Genomic DNA, 13867 nt, shown 5'->3' with positions numbered 1-13867 from the left:
TCCAACTTCTCTGTCAAGTTCACCCCGTATCTCATGCAGTGGGATCCCCTAACACACAACACAGGAGGCCACGGTTGAATAGTAGCTGGCATGTAGTTGGGAAGTGGAGGGTGGTAGGAGGGAGGTCAGGAAGGAAGGCAAGCATGATTGGAGAGGAGTAGGAAGACCATTAAAGTATATTTAGAGACACAGAGGCCAAGCTTTGTAATGGAATGTGCAAGTTCCATGTGTATTTCCTATTTCCTGTTTCCTGTTTCTAATCCGCCCACCCAAAGCTCGTTGTTGGAGAGAGAGTAAGAAGTTGTATCTATTTATCTGTCGTCTCCTTTTATATATCTCTGTCCTTTTGCAAAAATCTTATCCAGTCCTCAAGATGCTGCGTAATAGTTATATATTCTCTTCAGGTTTTATTTTAGTTGCCAAATCCAGGGAGTCCCAGAAATGTATACACACTTTAACAGCTGATAGCTCAATAGATTTTTTTTTTTTCTTTTCAGATCTAACCCATTGGAATGAATAATTATTCAAGTGTGCCTACATTTGGGATGGGCACTCTACATATGTAATCAATTTCTATTCCTTATGATGTTGGGCTGCTAGATGATTTTGAGAATCAAGAGAAACCAACTCTTCACAAGTTTGTTTTCTTGATCTCTCATTCTCTGATTAAAAACTGTGTCCTCCTAAGATCCTGTCATTAGTGCAGATAAATGTCCCGTACATCAAAGAAACATCGTGAAGAACTGAAATGAGATGTGAGCTCTGAGTTGTGCATGAAGGGGGGAAAACCCTGAGTTTCTCATTTAATGTCAAAAGGCTATTCTGAGCTGGTTTTAGCCAAATGTCTACAGATAAGAAGAGCATCAATATATACTATCTAATAAAAGAGTAACATGCAAATTGACCATCACTCCAACACACAAGATGGCTGCCCCCATGTAGACACAAGATGGCCATCACAAGATGGCCAGCAGGGGAGGAAAGTTGGGGGGGAGGAGGGACCATGCCTGCAGGGAAGGACAGTTAGGGGCAATCAGGCTAGCAGGGAAGCAGTTAGGCATCAATCAGGCTGGCAGGGGAGTGGTTAAGGGCAATCAGTGGTTAGGGGGTGATCAGGTTGGCAGGCAGAAGCAGTTGGGGCAATCAGGAAGGCAGGCAGGCGAGCAGTTGGGAGCCAGCAGTCCTGGATTGTGAGAGGGATGTCCCAGATTGGAGAGGGTGCAGGCTGGGCTAAGGGACACACCTCCATGCACGAATCTCATGCACTGGGCCTCCAGTTAGATTAATAACAACTGCACAGTTTTTACTAAACATGGGAGGCTTGATTGTCTAAGACCTCACACCCTTACCTAGAAAGCCCCTCACGGTGACACCTACCTGTATGGGGAGGACCACGAGGGCCACGCAGATCATGGCCACGACGAAGAGCTTGGAGGACCAGGTCTCGGGGGTGACGTCCCCGAAGCCCACGGTGGAGAAGGTCACGATGCAGAAGTAGAGGGAGTCGAAGAGGTTGAGCTTCTTCCCGATCCGCTCAAGGTGCTGGATGCCGCAGATGCTGGAGGCACAGACGCGCGTGGAAGTGAAAATGCTGCATCGGGCCCACTGTTTCTCCCCATCGCTCATTGGAAAGCCAGAGCCCATTTCATAGCGCCCCTTACTGGCTGGGGTCGTGTATTGTACATTTTTCCTTAAGAAAATATAATTTTTAAGGATTTTTTTCTATCTTAACCAGATTTGCTGTTATTTCAAAGTAAAATGTGTATCTTCAGGCCAAGCCGGCGTGGCTCAGTGGTTGAACCTCAGACTATGGACCAGGACAGTGGTCGGCAAACTGAGGCTCGCCAGCCACATGGGGCTCTTTGGCCCCTTGAGTGTGGCTCTTCCACAAAATGCCCCGGCCTGGACGAGTCTTTGTGGAAGAAGTGGCGTTAGAAGAAGTTTAAGTTTAAAAAAAGTGGCTCTCCAAAGAAGTTTCAATCGTTGTGCTGTTGATATTTGGCCCTCTTGACTAAGGAGTTTGCCAACCACTGAACCAGGAGGTCACGGTTCAATTCCCGGTCAGGGCACCTGCCTAGGTTGTAGGCTTGATTCCCCAGTGTGAGGAATGCAGGAGGCAGCCGATCCATTTTCTCTCTCATCACTGATGTTTCTATCTCTCTCTCCCTCTCCCTTCCTCTCTGAAATCAATACAAATATATTTTTAAAAAAGAAACCCCAAAAATGTCTTTATAGGAAAACTCAGCAATACAAATCAGCAGCCTTAAATATATGTGTGTGTGTGTGTGTGTGTGTGTGTGTGTGTGTGTGTATATATATATATATATATATATATATATATATATATATATATATCTTCAGTTCGGTAGATTCACAGTTTATTGCTACTCTATCATATACTTCTTGAGGCTAAGGCAGTAGTAGCAATGAAACGCCCTTGATTTGCATCTTGCATAAACATTATTCACTTGTGTAGGAGCTGTTTTTCCTAGAACTGCAGAAGCGACCACATGCCATAAAAGTCTGAAGCTATTCCATGATGATTATCCATTTTTAATATAGATTGCTATCTTACTCCATCCCCAGATGTCCATGGAGTCATTATTAAGTGAAAACTGCCTCTTCTTCCTGACCATAATTGATGAATTGCAGTTAATTACTATTTTGTATTTGTACCCAGAAGTGATTTTAATGATGTGCACAGATTTTCTGATAAGCTAAATCCCAAAAAGACTCCCATACGGGAGAACATTCATAATCAAAATATCCTATTTTGTCTTGTCTTAAACAGAAACCCATTTTTTTTTCCAGTCAAACACCAAGTTAAACTGTTTAAATTATATCCTGAAGCGAAAGTAGCAGAAGAACTTAGTCATGTAGAATTTAAGAATACATAATCATGGCTGGTGGAGATTAGTAAACACTCTCTTACCTTTAAATCTTATGCTAATGGGATTTAATATTGTTCTGTGACTGGGTAATAACATATTTTTTAAAGCTTACTTAACATACTTGGTTTTAGTGTCTATCTAATTATAACAATATTTTTGTCCATTATCCTATATCCCAGGCATGGCAGAAATTCCAATTGAAATTAATATAATCTACTGCAATTTAAGAAAGAAAAACATAAACCAGCATCACACCATGTTCTATTTAACACTTAGTTTAGTTAATAGGCATAAAAGTTATTCAGATTAATTGGTAGTGGCTGACTTTGAAATGAAACGTAGCAAGTAAATATAATTTTCCTATAATCCCTCTATTGTAAAAATACCTGCAAATTCCAAATAAGAAAAAATGTTTGATTTAAAACCAGCAGATGTTAAAAAAATTTTACTTAAATATGTAATAATGAGTAATGTAAATTTTTACTTAAATATGTAATGATGAGTAACGTAATATCATAAAAGTCATATTTATTCATACAAATACATTTCCTGATGGTTTATTAGTCCAAGCACTGTTCAAGTTTATACCTGAAGTGAATGATTTTTGACTTCCCCTTTATACTACTACTACTAGTAATAATAATAATATCATAAATGAAAAACCAAGCATTTAACTTATAACCCGATTAAGGCTAACTTAGGTCAATTACTTAAGCTTTTTAAGCTGCCTGCTTCTCAACTGAAAATTAAATGTAATATTAACTCCTCCGTTTGGTTATCATGCACTAATGCTCAGTAAAACGCTGGCACATAATCACACTCCATTGAATCCGGTGGCAATTTTGTTCTTTTTTCTCAATCCTGCCCCTCCCCGGGACTGGAGGGGGGCACATGGGCCGGCACGGATGGCTCAGGACACCTGCAATATGAACTCCAGCTCCGGCTGTTTACAGAGACCCGACATGCTGACAAGGGTCACCTTTCCAGGGGTCACGCTCCTCATTTACGGGAACTGACAGCCAATTCTCAGGCAGGTTCTATTTCCGGGCCCACGTGTCAATAGCAGATCAGTGACTTGTTTTTCCAAAGAGCTGCTTATCTCAGAGAGTGCTAGAAAGAAACAACGTCCATGCTAATTACATAACAGACCTCATACATGTGTATCACACACGCATGTTGGTCTATTTATGGTTTTTGTAGCTCACGGACCTAGGCAACTATGAAGTGTATCATTTCATAGTAGTAGTTTAAGATGTAAAGGTTAAAATGCTAATATGAGGGCAGGGATCCCAATAGAATTTTCTCTCTGTGTATTATTTTCTCGCATACACTTAGAGTTCCGTTGAAGCAGGTGTTGAATTTTATGTAACTTAAGGGGGTTTTTGTTCTATCACAGCTAACTGTGTCTACTTTCTTAGACATTCTGTGCATTTGGGGGAAGCAGGGAATTCCTGCTGTGCACAGACTTATGAGTTTTGCTTTGTTTTTTGGTGCATATTTGTGGTTGATCCAACACTGAGCTGACAGTGCACTTGCAAAACTAATTCACAAAGCCGTTGCTGCCTTAACGTAACACCTGTTGTGACCATGTTTGTTTCAAAGATCACAGTCACAGAATTCAAAAAAAAAACAAAACAACTGTTAGTGCTAGTGCTGGACAGCCTGGTACTTTGGAAAGTCTTCCTACAGCAATAAGGACATGCATGTCAACTCTGCAGCCCAGAGGACAGAATGCCAGGGAGCCCGGCAGCTCCTTCAGGGCGCACTCTGACCTTGACCATCACCACTGGGAATGGTAACCGTCTCATACAATCAGTGAGCTAAGAGGTGGACTATATAAATGGAGCCGTAGGAACAAAGACAGGAAGTGAGAGGTATCACGTTCTATTTGTTTTTCAACCAATATTTGTTGATCTTCCAATATGATCTACAGACGTCAGGGGGTAAAGGGAACAGATAATAATGACATGAGGTCATGAATATTAGGACAGTTTTGCTGGTGGAGAGGAATGAGAATTATTTCATTTTGGGATATGTCATTCCTAAGGAGTGTACGTGCAATCCATTGCAATAATGTAATATAGCCATTCTTACATTCTGTGGATAAACCCTGCTTGGTGGTAATTTTGTTACACTTCCAATATTTTCAATTCCAAAGAGAAACAGTAACATGCACTTATTACAAAGACAAATAATAAAACATATAAATGATAAATTAATATCAACCCACTCCTATCCGCCTTTGAGGCAATTACTATTTAGTAAGTATTCTTTTGCTTGCTTGCTATTTGTTTTGTTTTTAATGAAAATGCACTTTTGATTTTAGTTGGGAGTTCATTACTGAAGGATTTTCATATCCATCCTCTTCAAGGCATCCGGTCTATAGTCCTCTGTCTCAATAACTGTTCGGTGAAGAGCCAATTTGGCCAAAGATGTTAACCAGACACAAGGCTCTGCGGTCGGATTCATTCGGCAGCTCCGGGTTAAGCATACTTTCTTTAGCAAGCACTTCTCGGATCTTTTTAATGAGTTAATATTCATTGCAACTCTGAGAGTGGAATTTTTACAGGGTTAACCGAACGTTACCTGCCAAAGTCCTCCGTGTGGCCAGAGGATCTCAGAGGATTAGGGTTTCACAGACTGGATTATGGAGATGTGATCTCATCCTGGGCACTTTGTGTGAGTGTGTTAGAATCACAGTTTAGCTTAATCATTAAACAACGTGGCTGATACTGTACCTTGTCCGTGCCCTGATTATACTGCCCTGGATTAACTGTCCCTGGAAGAAATCTAACAGTAGAACTGTCAGGCCCTGAAGTCTTAATATTTTTTTTTATTAAATTATTATCTGTGTACATATCTTACCATTGTCCCCCCCCCCATACATGCTCTCCCTCCCCAGAGTTTTGTGTCCATTGGTTGTACTTATATGCAAGTATACAAGTCCTTTGGTTGATCTTAATATTTTCAATGGAGATGAAAAGACATACATTTAAACTGCCCATTTTAAGAGGGTTCCATTTCTACCCTCAATCTCCATTTCATACTGCTTAAGAGCCAATAGTAAGCATTTTGGAATGATCCGCTATTCCAGCCATAGGTGTGTAAGACTCATGATGCCTGACTCATCATGCTTTGGTCTTATACTGAATTTCTATGAATCTGAGTTTTGAACACATGCAGCAAGACACAGTTTATAAGTGCGGGCCCTCGGCAGCCATCCCGAGCCCTGGCGAAGCCGGAAGCAGCTCACAGAGGCCCGGAGAGAACAGGACACACTTCCTCCCAGCACTACAGTTATTTGTGTGGATCCCGCACTGAGCACGCGCGATGGAAGAGAGGCTCCAACGGGATCTCGTTTAAGAAATAAAGTTTCATTCTTTTTCTGTTAAAGCTCACTAAAGATCATTGTAGTTAAAAAAAAAAATAGCTGTGTGTGCTCACACAGGCTACCATCATAACCACACTACATTTTAAAAAGGATATGGCCCCTTTTGCAATCAATACAGAGAACCATCTAGATCATAACAAGCGTTTAATTTCTAATTGTCCTTCGAAATAAAGCACCAATTTAAATTCATTTCTTCAGTCTCATTTTAACAAAACATTCTTCCATTTAGAGGAGCTGGCATCTTAATGTATAGAATTTTGAATCCCCCTTTTTCATTTTTTCACTCACCTAATGAAAAATGAAAAATAAAAAGATCAGCAGGGCATCAGATAGACATTATGTATGACTATGCCATCATTAGCGGAGTAATATGTGGTCTTTCTCATTTCACTACTTAAGTTAAAGAAACTCCACATTGTCCCTTGCCTGTCCTATAGGGCAGTGTTTCCCAACCTTCTCTCATGATGAGAATCACCTGGTGGAGTTGTTAAAACACAGATTCCTGAATCCCAACTAAGAAGTGCTAAACTAGAATTTTTGAGAACATATAGGTAAAATTGCATACCTAACTTAGTGCTCTGTATATAACATCTGTGTTAGAGCACTAGTTAAGTATACAATTTTACCTATATGTTCCCAAAAATTCTAGTTTAGCACTTCTTAGTTGGGATTCAGGAATCTATGTTTTAACAACTCCACCAGGTGATTCTCATCATGAGAGAAGGTTGGGAAACACTGCTATAGGGTACATTTCTTTTAGCAAAATGACGTTACATTAGTTTATTGCATTCCATCTCCTTCCCCCATTCCTTAATTGGAATAAAATAAAAACATCTGCTGAACCGTCTTAGTGAAGGCCTCAGACTCGTCAGCCTTCGGGCCCTGCTATCGGAATGCACGCAGATGGGAGAGAACGTTCGCTGTCGCTATTGTTCCTGGTGGGAAGAATGAAACTTACAATCCTGTGTTTTGCTCTGTGTATGTTCCCATAAATGCTATGTACCCATCATCACTTATCAAGAAATGCGTACTGTGTCTCAGTGTAAAGTGTATTTTCCACCTTGAATTGGGGATTCAGGGGGTAGACAGAGAAAGAACAAGGCCTAAGATAAAAGAAATGATCAAAATAGATTAAACCAAGTAAACATAAGGAGACAGATCACTATGATCAAAGGTGTGTTTTCCGATGGTCATTTCACTTATCTGTGTTTTCTGGTCGTCTTGGGCTTTTCAGCTCATGGATCGCCTAAGACCGTCGGAAAACACAGATATTTACATTACGATTCATTAACAGTAGCAAAATTAGTTGTGAAGTAGCAATGAAAATAACGTTATGGTTGGGGGTCACTCAACATGAGGAGCTGTATCAAAGGGTCGCAGCATCAGGAAGGTTGAGAACCGCTGATTAATAGAGGATTTCCGGGCAGAGAAAAATCAACAGTGTGAGATGAGTGTGAAAAGATGGGAGAATCCTGGTGATGCAGGAAATGTAGAGCAGCTTGAAGGTTTTGGTATACATCCCAAGACATATGGAAATCTTAAACATTAAGCAAGTGGTAACACATGGTATTTATGTTTCATAAAGGTCACTCTGGTTGCCAGGACATGAGTGGCTCGGAGTGGGGCCAGCGAGAACATGGTAAACCAGTTGGGCGGTGGTTGCTGCAAAGGAGTTGTGATAGTTTAGCGAGGTGGTGACGAAGGGGCAGGCGTGGACAGATTTGCGAGACGTTTAGCAGATGAAATGCATGGAATGTGTTGACTGTGTTTCGGGTGACAGAGCAGGTGTTAAGAATGAGTCTGTTTATTGGGAGTTTGCCCAAAAGAAAGGACGGGGGTTGATATTTCACAGACCCGGACCATTGAAAGGAGCGATAGCATGAATTCTCTTCTGTGCGTATTTAGTTTGAGGACTCTAAAGGAAATGCCACAGAAGCAGTAGGCGGACATAAAGGATGGAACTGAAGCCATTGAAAGTGGCCTAAGACTGTGTGTGTGTTCACAACAGTCAGGTGCTTTCTGGCCCAGCTGTAACTTGTAACGTAAAGAGGAAATTAAGGCTCTTATCCTGACCCACCCCCAATGAGAGCATCTCTTAGGTCAAACTCTCCCACTTAAAACATATATTAATCGCTGTCCCGTCAGGTTGAAAAGGCCCCTGTGCTCTGTCTTTCTGCGTATAACAGAAAACACATTGAACAGAAGGTTAGTTCCTACAAGAAAAATGTGAAAAATGCACCAAGGGCAGGTTCAGTTAGCGACCTTATGCAGTCAGCTGACAGAACCCTGGGCTCTCACAGCGCAAGGCCCCGAATTCCTGACAGGGTAGGCTGCTGTGCTCACCATGGGCTCATAATCGAATTATGCAAGAGCTCAAATAACCAAACAACACTCTCTTGCCAACCACAGGTCTTGAAAAATATTTCTAATTTCCCTCTTGTAAGGATTCTGACCCATTGATGCATGGAACTAGCAACCATCTGGTAATAGGTTCCTGATTGGAATCCTTCAAGGTTGATGAGCCATCCCATAGTTTCAACATATATGGACACACACACACACACACACACACACACACACACACACACACACACATATATATATATATATATATATATATATATATATATATATATATATATATATCCCACCATCCTGGAAGATTTATGGGGCTACACAAAATAGTTAAAATACATGGTATGTTCCTGGGAGAAAAATAAATCAACACGAAACTAAATAGGCGAAGACTGATCATTAAGAACTATGTCATCTGATGATGTTTTAGGAGAGGACAAGCTTGCATGAGCATAAACTGAGTGTCTACATTCACTCATAGAACGTGTGTGTGTGTGTGTGTGTGTGTGTGTGTGTGTGTGCGCGCGCGCACGCGTGTGCACACACACTTATAGACCCGCACGCATGCTCATAACCTTCACGTACATATAAATGATTCTTCATGTAAATTTTTTGAACTTTGATATTGGAAGTACCTTACTCTGACTTCCTGAGTCTTGCTGTGGTTTTAGAGACCCCTACTAAGTTTATCCATGCTTTATTCCCAGTCATAGGAGCGTCCAACAAGGCCAATACACCTCAGACTATGCTCTTTTTTTCTACCTTTTTAATAGTTTAACTTTCAAACACACACACACACACACAAAAAAAAAAAAGCACAGTATCTATTCTATTTTCCTCTTTATTTGCATATTATCTTCTTAATCATTAGGTTACTTTAAAAAAAAAGGGGGGGGGTGGTATTCAATAAGAAAAACAACAAACTCAAGTTGTCAACAGCCTAACTTCTACTTGCTGCGAAGTACAATAGATAGAGTGGAATTTTGCATCAACAGCTCAGCTCTGACAAACATTCCTCTAGTGCAGTATAGCTGCCTTATAGCCTTTGGAGTAAGACACATCAGGGAGAAGAGGCCAGGGAAGTAACAGGGACAAATCATAAATTACTTTATAGACAACACCAAGGGATTTACAATATATTCCCCTGAATGCTGAAGACACAAATAAAGAAAATTAAGCAAGCAAATGAATGATGTGATGAAATGGCACAGTAATGAGCTCATTAATAAGTCTGCTGAGCCTGGCTGGTGTGGCTCAGGGGTTGTGCATCGACCTATGAGCCTGGAGGTCACAGCTGGATTCCAGGTCAGGGCACATGCCCAGGTTGTGGGCTCGATTCTTAGTAGGGCATGTGTAGGAGGCAGTCGATCAATGATTCTCTCTCATCATTGATGTTCCTATATCTCTCTCCCTTTCCCTTCCTCTCTGACATCATATATATATTTTTAGTTGTACGATACCCTGAATACTTGTGTCTGCCCCAACAACTGCCTATATTCACACTAGACCTCCAGGCAGACAAGGCACCTTAAGACACTGCCTGCATACATCATCCAAGTGACATCCCAGCTCTGAGCAAAGGAAACAATAAATGCACAAAGCTACGAAACTCAGATCTAGAGCATTTTCTTAGCTCGGAGGTCTTGCCTCTCTGAGATTTACTTTTGCTTGGATTTGTTTGAACTTGTCTGATTCAGTTCTTAGAAGTGAAGTGCCAAGCCAATAACACATTAACGTTACACACCATTAATTCGCATTATGTACTTAAAGATATGTTTATATTTAGAGTTGGCAAAATATAATCTGTACACATACCAATTCTCTTCAGACAAGGTTTAATTTAGCAGTGGATTTCCCTTTTACTATCAAGACATTAGTAGATGAACACTCGATGTATTTGTCCTTGCGCATGTAAAATATGAAGTGATACCAAATAAATATCGTCTGATTTAACATGTTCCCACAGGAATAGCTCGCTACTTACTGCCGTATACCAAACTAGCCCCAAATAATTCAGCCTCTGCTCAACAGATTCTGGGAAATCAAGTAAGACACAAAATGAACCTTTATTTTATCGTTTCTGAAAAAAGTCCAAACATAATTAGCTTCTAAAAACGAAAGAGAACATTGAGCTTCAAGTGTTACTGCACGTTGTAAGCCATGAGAATTCCTTTCACAGCAACGGTAATTCTTTTCTTTCTACATAACTATTCAGTTGAATCCAACATTTTAAAATGTAATATGAAAATGTCATGTTTATCAACAGAAAATGCTGTGTCATATGGTAGCATTTTTACTTGAAATCAATGGAAATTTTTTCTCTAAGTGATGGCTAAGTGAACTTCATATCTATTTCACTGAATATACGATGCACATGTAAGTCAATAATATATAAATATAATTATTTGTGGGTAAGAACACTCTTGAGAAATATCTGATGGGTTTATGGCAGCGGGGGCGGGGGGGGGGGTGTAAACTAACCCTTCTACTGATGGTAGATTTAATTGCTTGTTAACTCATGTTAAGCAGGTCAGCACAGGTGTAGAATGGTCTCCAGGATAAATAATTATTCTTCCTTTTTGCTGGAAATTACAACTGTTTCCTAATCAGTGACGATTTTGTTCAAAGAGCGCTCTCAGGAGGTCAGTGACACGTTCTAACTAAAGGAATTCACTGGAAAACTTAATTTGTGTTGACATTTATGTAATGCGCACTTTGCTTCTGCGGCTTCGATATTTAGAAATTGTGGGAGAAATGTACCGGATCAGATTATTTATATGCACAGAGATTACACTAGGAATTACCATTGCAACTAATATACTACCACTCAAGAATTTTATTTTATTTTATTTTATTTTGGCATGAGGAAAAATGATTAAGGGAAGAGAGTGTTTTTACAATCCAACATATACAATAAGTAGGCTACTTCCTTTATTTTAGCTCTTCAGGAGATTCATTCAGCTCCAAATGTTCAATGAATAGACATTGTCCTTAGAGCACCATTCTTTATTCTTAGCAATTATGAAATGTCATCCAAAGGCATCATTTTGAGGACACTCTTTGAGGATGAAAGCTAAGTAAATTTGTTTCTCCCTCTGCCTTGGCTGTCTCGATCTTAGTTTCAGACCTACATTTCATCCCTACTCTGTTGTGTTTCTTCTCTCTCTGTTATAATGAGCCATTTTCTTTTTCTTTTTCTTTATTTATTATTCATTTTTTCATCACCCTCTTCCACCTCCACCCACACCCCTTCTGCCCTGCAATCACCATACTGTTGTCCATGTACAAGAGTTCTTCCTCTTTATTGACCCAGTTTCATGTCGACTTTTAAAATTATCTCCAACCTTTCGTTGAAGTCCATATATTTTTCTCCCTTCTTTGACAAATGAATAAATTAAAACGCGGAGCTGGAATCACTTAAAGCCACACAGCAAGAAAGCGACACAAACAAGATACCTCCCCATTGAATGCATTTCCGTTTTTACCAAAAGTCTCTCACATCTCCGGATGTATACGCTTGCATCTGTAAGAAATACATTCTAAGAAAAGAGCACTTTGTATGCTACGCTGGAAACCTACCCTCTAAATTACGGCACTAAGAATCCTACATTATATCCGAAAAGCACTTTAGAATTTACCAAATGCTTTCATGTAAATTATCGCGATCTTGGTGATTGTTCAGCGCTGGGTCCTGTTGGAATTTATAATTATAAAATAGGAAAGGCTTAGAAAAAGGCCAAAAAAAAAAAAAATCTCAGGGAGAAAAGTTAACGCATTCAGGGGGATATTTGGTTAAAGAAAGAAGACTGAGTGGTTCCATTGGGAATATAAAAGATAATTATAGAGCAGGGGACTGAAGGAGGCCTTTTACCCTCCCCGTGGGCACATTAGAGGGAACAAGCGCATATGAAATTCAAATGAGATATTTAGAACTCCCTACAATCAGTGTGCTAGCCAACCAGGCGCCTAAAAATAAATCTGTTCAACTTACATATGAAGTTATCACAGAGGTCCATAATAAATATAATTCAATGGACTCACAGCAACTATGGAAAGACTATTCCATGGCCAAATGTTCCTGGGTCATTGGGCATAATCAGAAAGATCCTGCATAACCTCTACTTAGCAAATTTTGCTGAGAATTAATATGACCCTGAGGTCAGATCCACTTAAGCAAAGAATGGAAAGCAGACAATGTTAACATGAGTCTCTCAATACTGCCAGTCAAAAAGCTTTAAAATGCCTGAGTGAAGATGATGGGCAAGAAGGAGGGTAAATGATAACACGATGAGATAATTTTTAAAGAATTCACTAAGAGGAGACTGGGAGGACAGCAATGACACATGATTTTGAATATAAGGATTCTAACCATCAGCTGACGAGCAGAAATGTCTGTGCCATTGGCTTACAGTTAGGTAACAGAAGATGAATTAGTACACAGGGTGGGGGGGGGGGGGAACAGAATGGGAAAAAATGGGAGATTTTTAAAGAGAAAAAATAGAGTTTGTGGTATTTTTAAATGATGTATGAATTCTTCCCAGATTGGGTCGCTGCATGGTAAGAAAATGCCTCTATTATAATAGAAATGTGCTATAACATCCCTGACGTTGACTCGGCTTTAAAATAGACGGCCATCTGGATGGGATGACAGAAGGGGCTGTGCTTAGAGAAGTGGAAAATAATGTACATACTTGGGTTCATCTTAGCAATGGGATTCTTTATTAGCCCCTTCTGCTGCCATTCCTTTTCCATTACGCTCTCGCTGCATGGTCCCCAGTTTTTACTTTCCATACTTAGCTGCCCCTTTTTTGAATACGTAGGTGAATGACTTTCTCGTCTCTGTACCCATTGTGCCGTCTATCCTATACAATGCGTCCTACTACCCTGCTGGAGTTTCATTTTTGTTCAGTGTTTAAATAGAGATTCCACCGTGTTTATTCCCGGGATGCTCTCTTCTAATGCCTGCCATAGTGATTATCCATGATGTCACCTAAGCCACCTGCCTAGTCCCACCCCCTCCCCGCTGAACTCCGGGTCCCGGCAGACAAGTGGCTGTTCAACAGCCCACCTTAGGTCTCTGAAAGGTGTCTCCACCATTGTGGACTCTATTTCTCTTTCTTCTGCTGTTTCTTCCCAGGTTCCTCTACTCCTGTCTGGCTCCATCATTCTACCAGTTTCCCATAATGCAAATCTCAAGTCATTGTTCTTGATCTCACACACGTGTATCCAA

The 13867-nt window shown here is 40.3% G+C and overlaps 1 protein-coding gene across 2 annotated transcripts in view; it reads right to left on the bottom strand.

Annotated features, from left to right (window-relative positions):
- KCNT2 (potassium sodium-activated channel subfamily T member 2) overlaps positions 1 to 13867 on the bottom strand; it is a 116753-nt gene that overhangs the window by 46944 nt on the left and 55942 nt on the right. For both annotated transcript variants that reach the window (XM_084868808.1, XM_084868809.1), the window contains exon 9: positions 1378 to 1558. In XM_084868808.1, the coding sequence (XP_084724934.1) occupies positions 1378 to 1558 (181 nt within the window). The remainder of the gene's footprint in view (positions 1 to 1377; positions 1559 to 13867) is intronic.

Source organism: Pipistrellus hanaki, assembly GCF_964339955.1.
Source record: "Pipistrellus hanaki genome assembly, chromosome: 20".
Lineage (NCBI taxonomy): Eukaryota > Metazoa > Chordata > Mammalia > Chiroptera > Vespertilionidae > Pipistrellus > Pipistrellus hanaki.
This window is presented reverse-complemented; position numbering and strand designations above follow the sequence as displayed.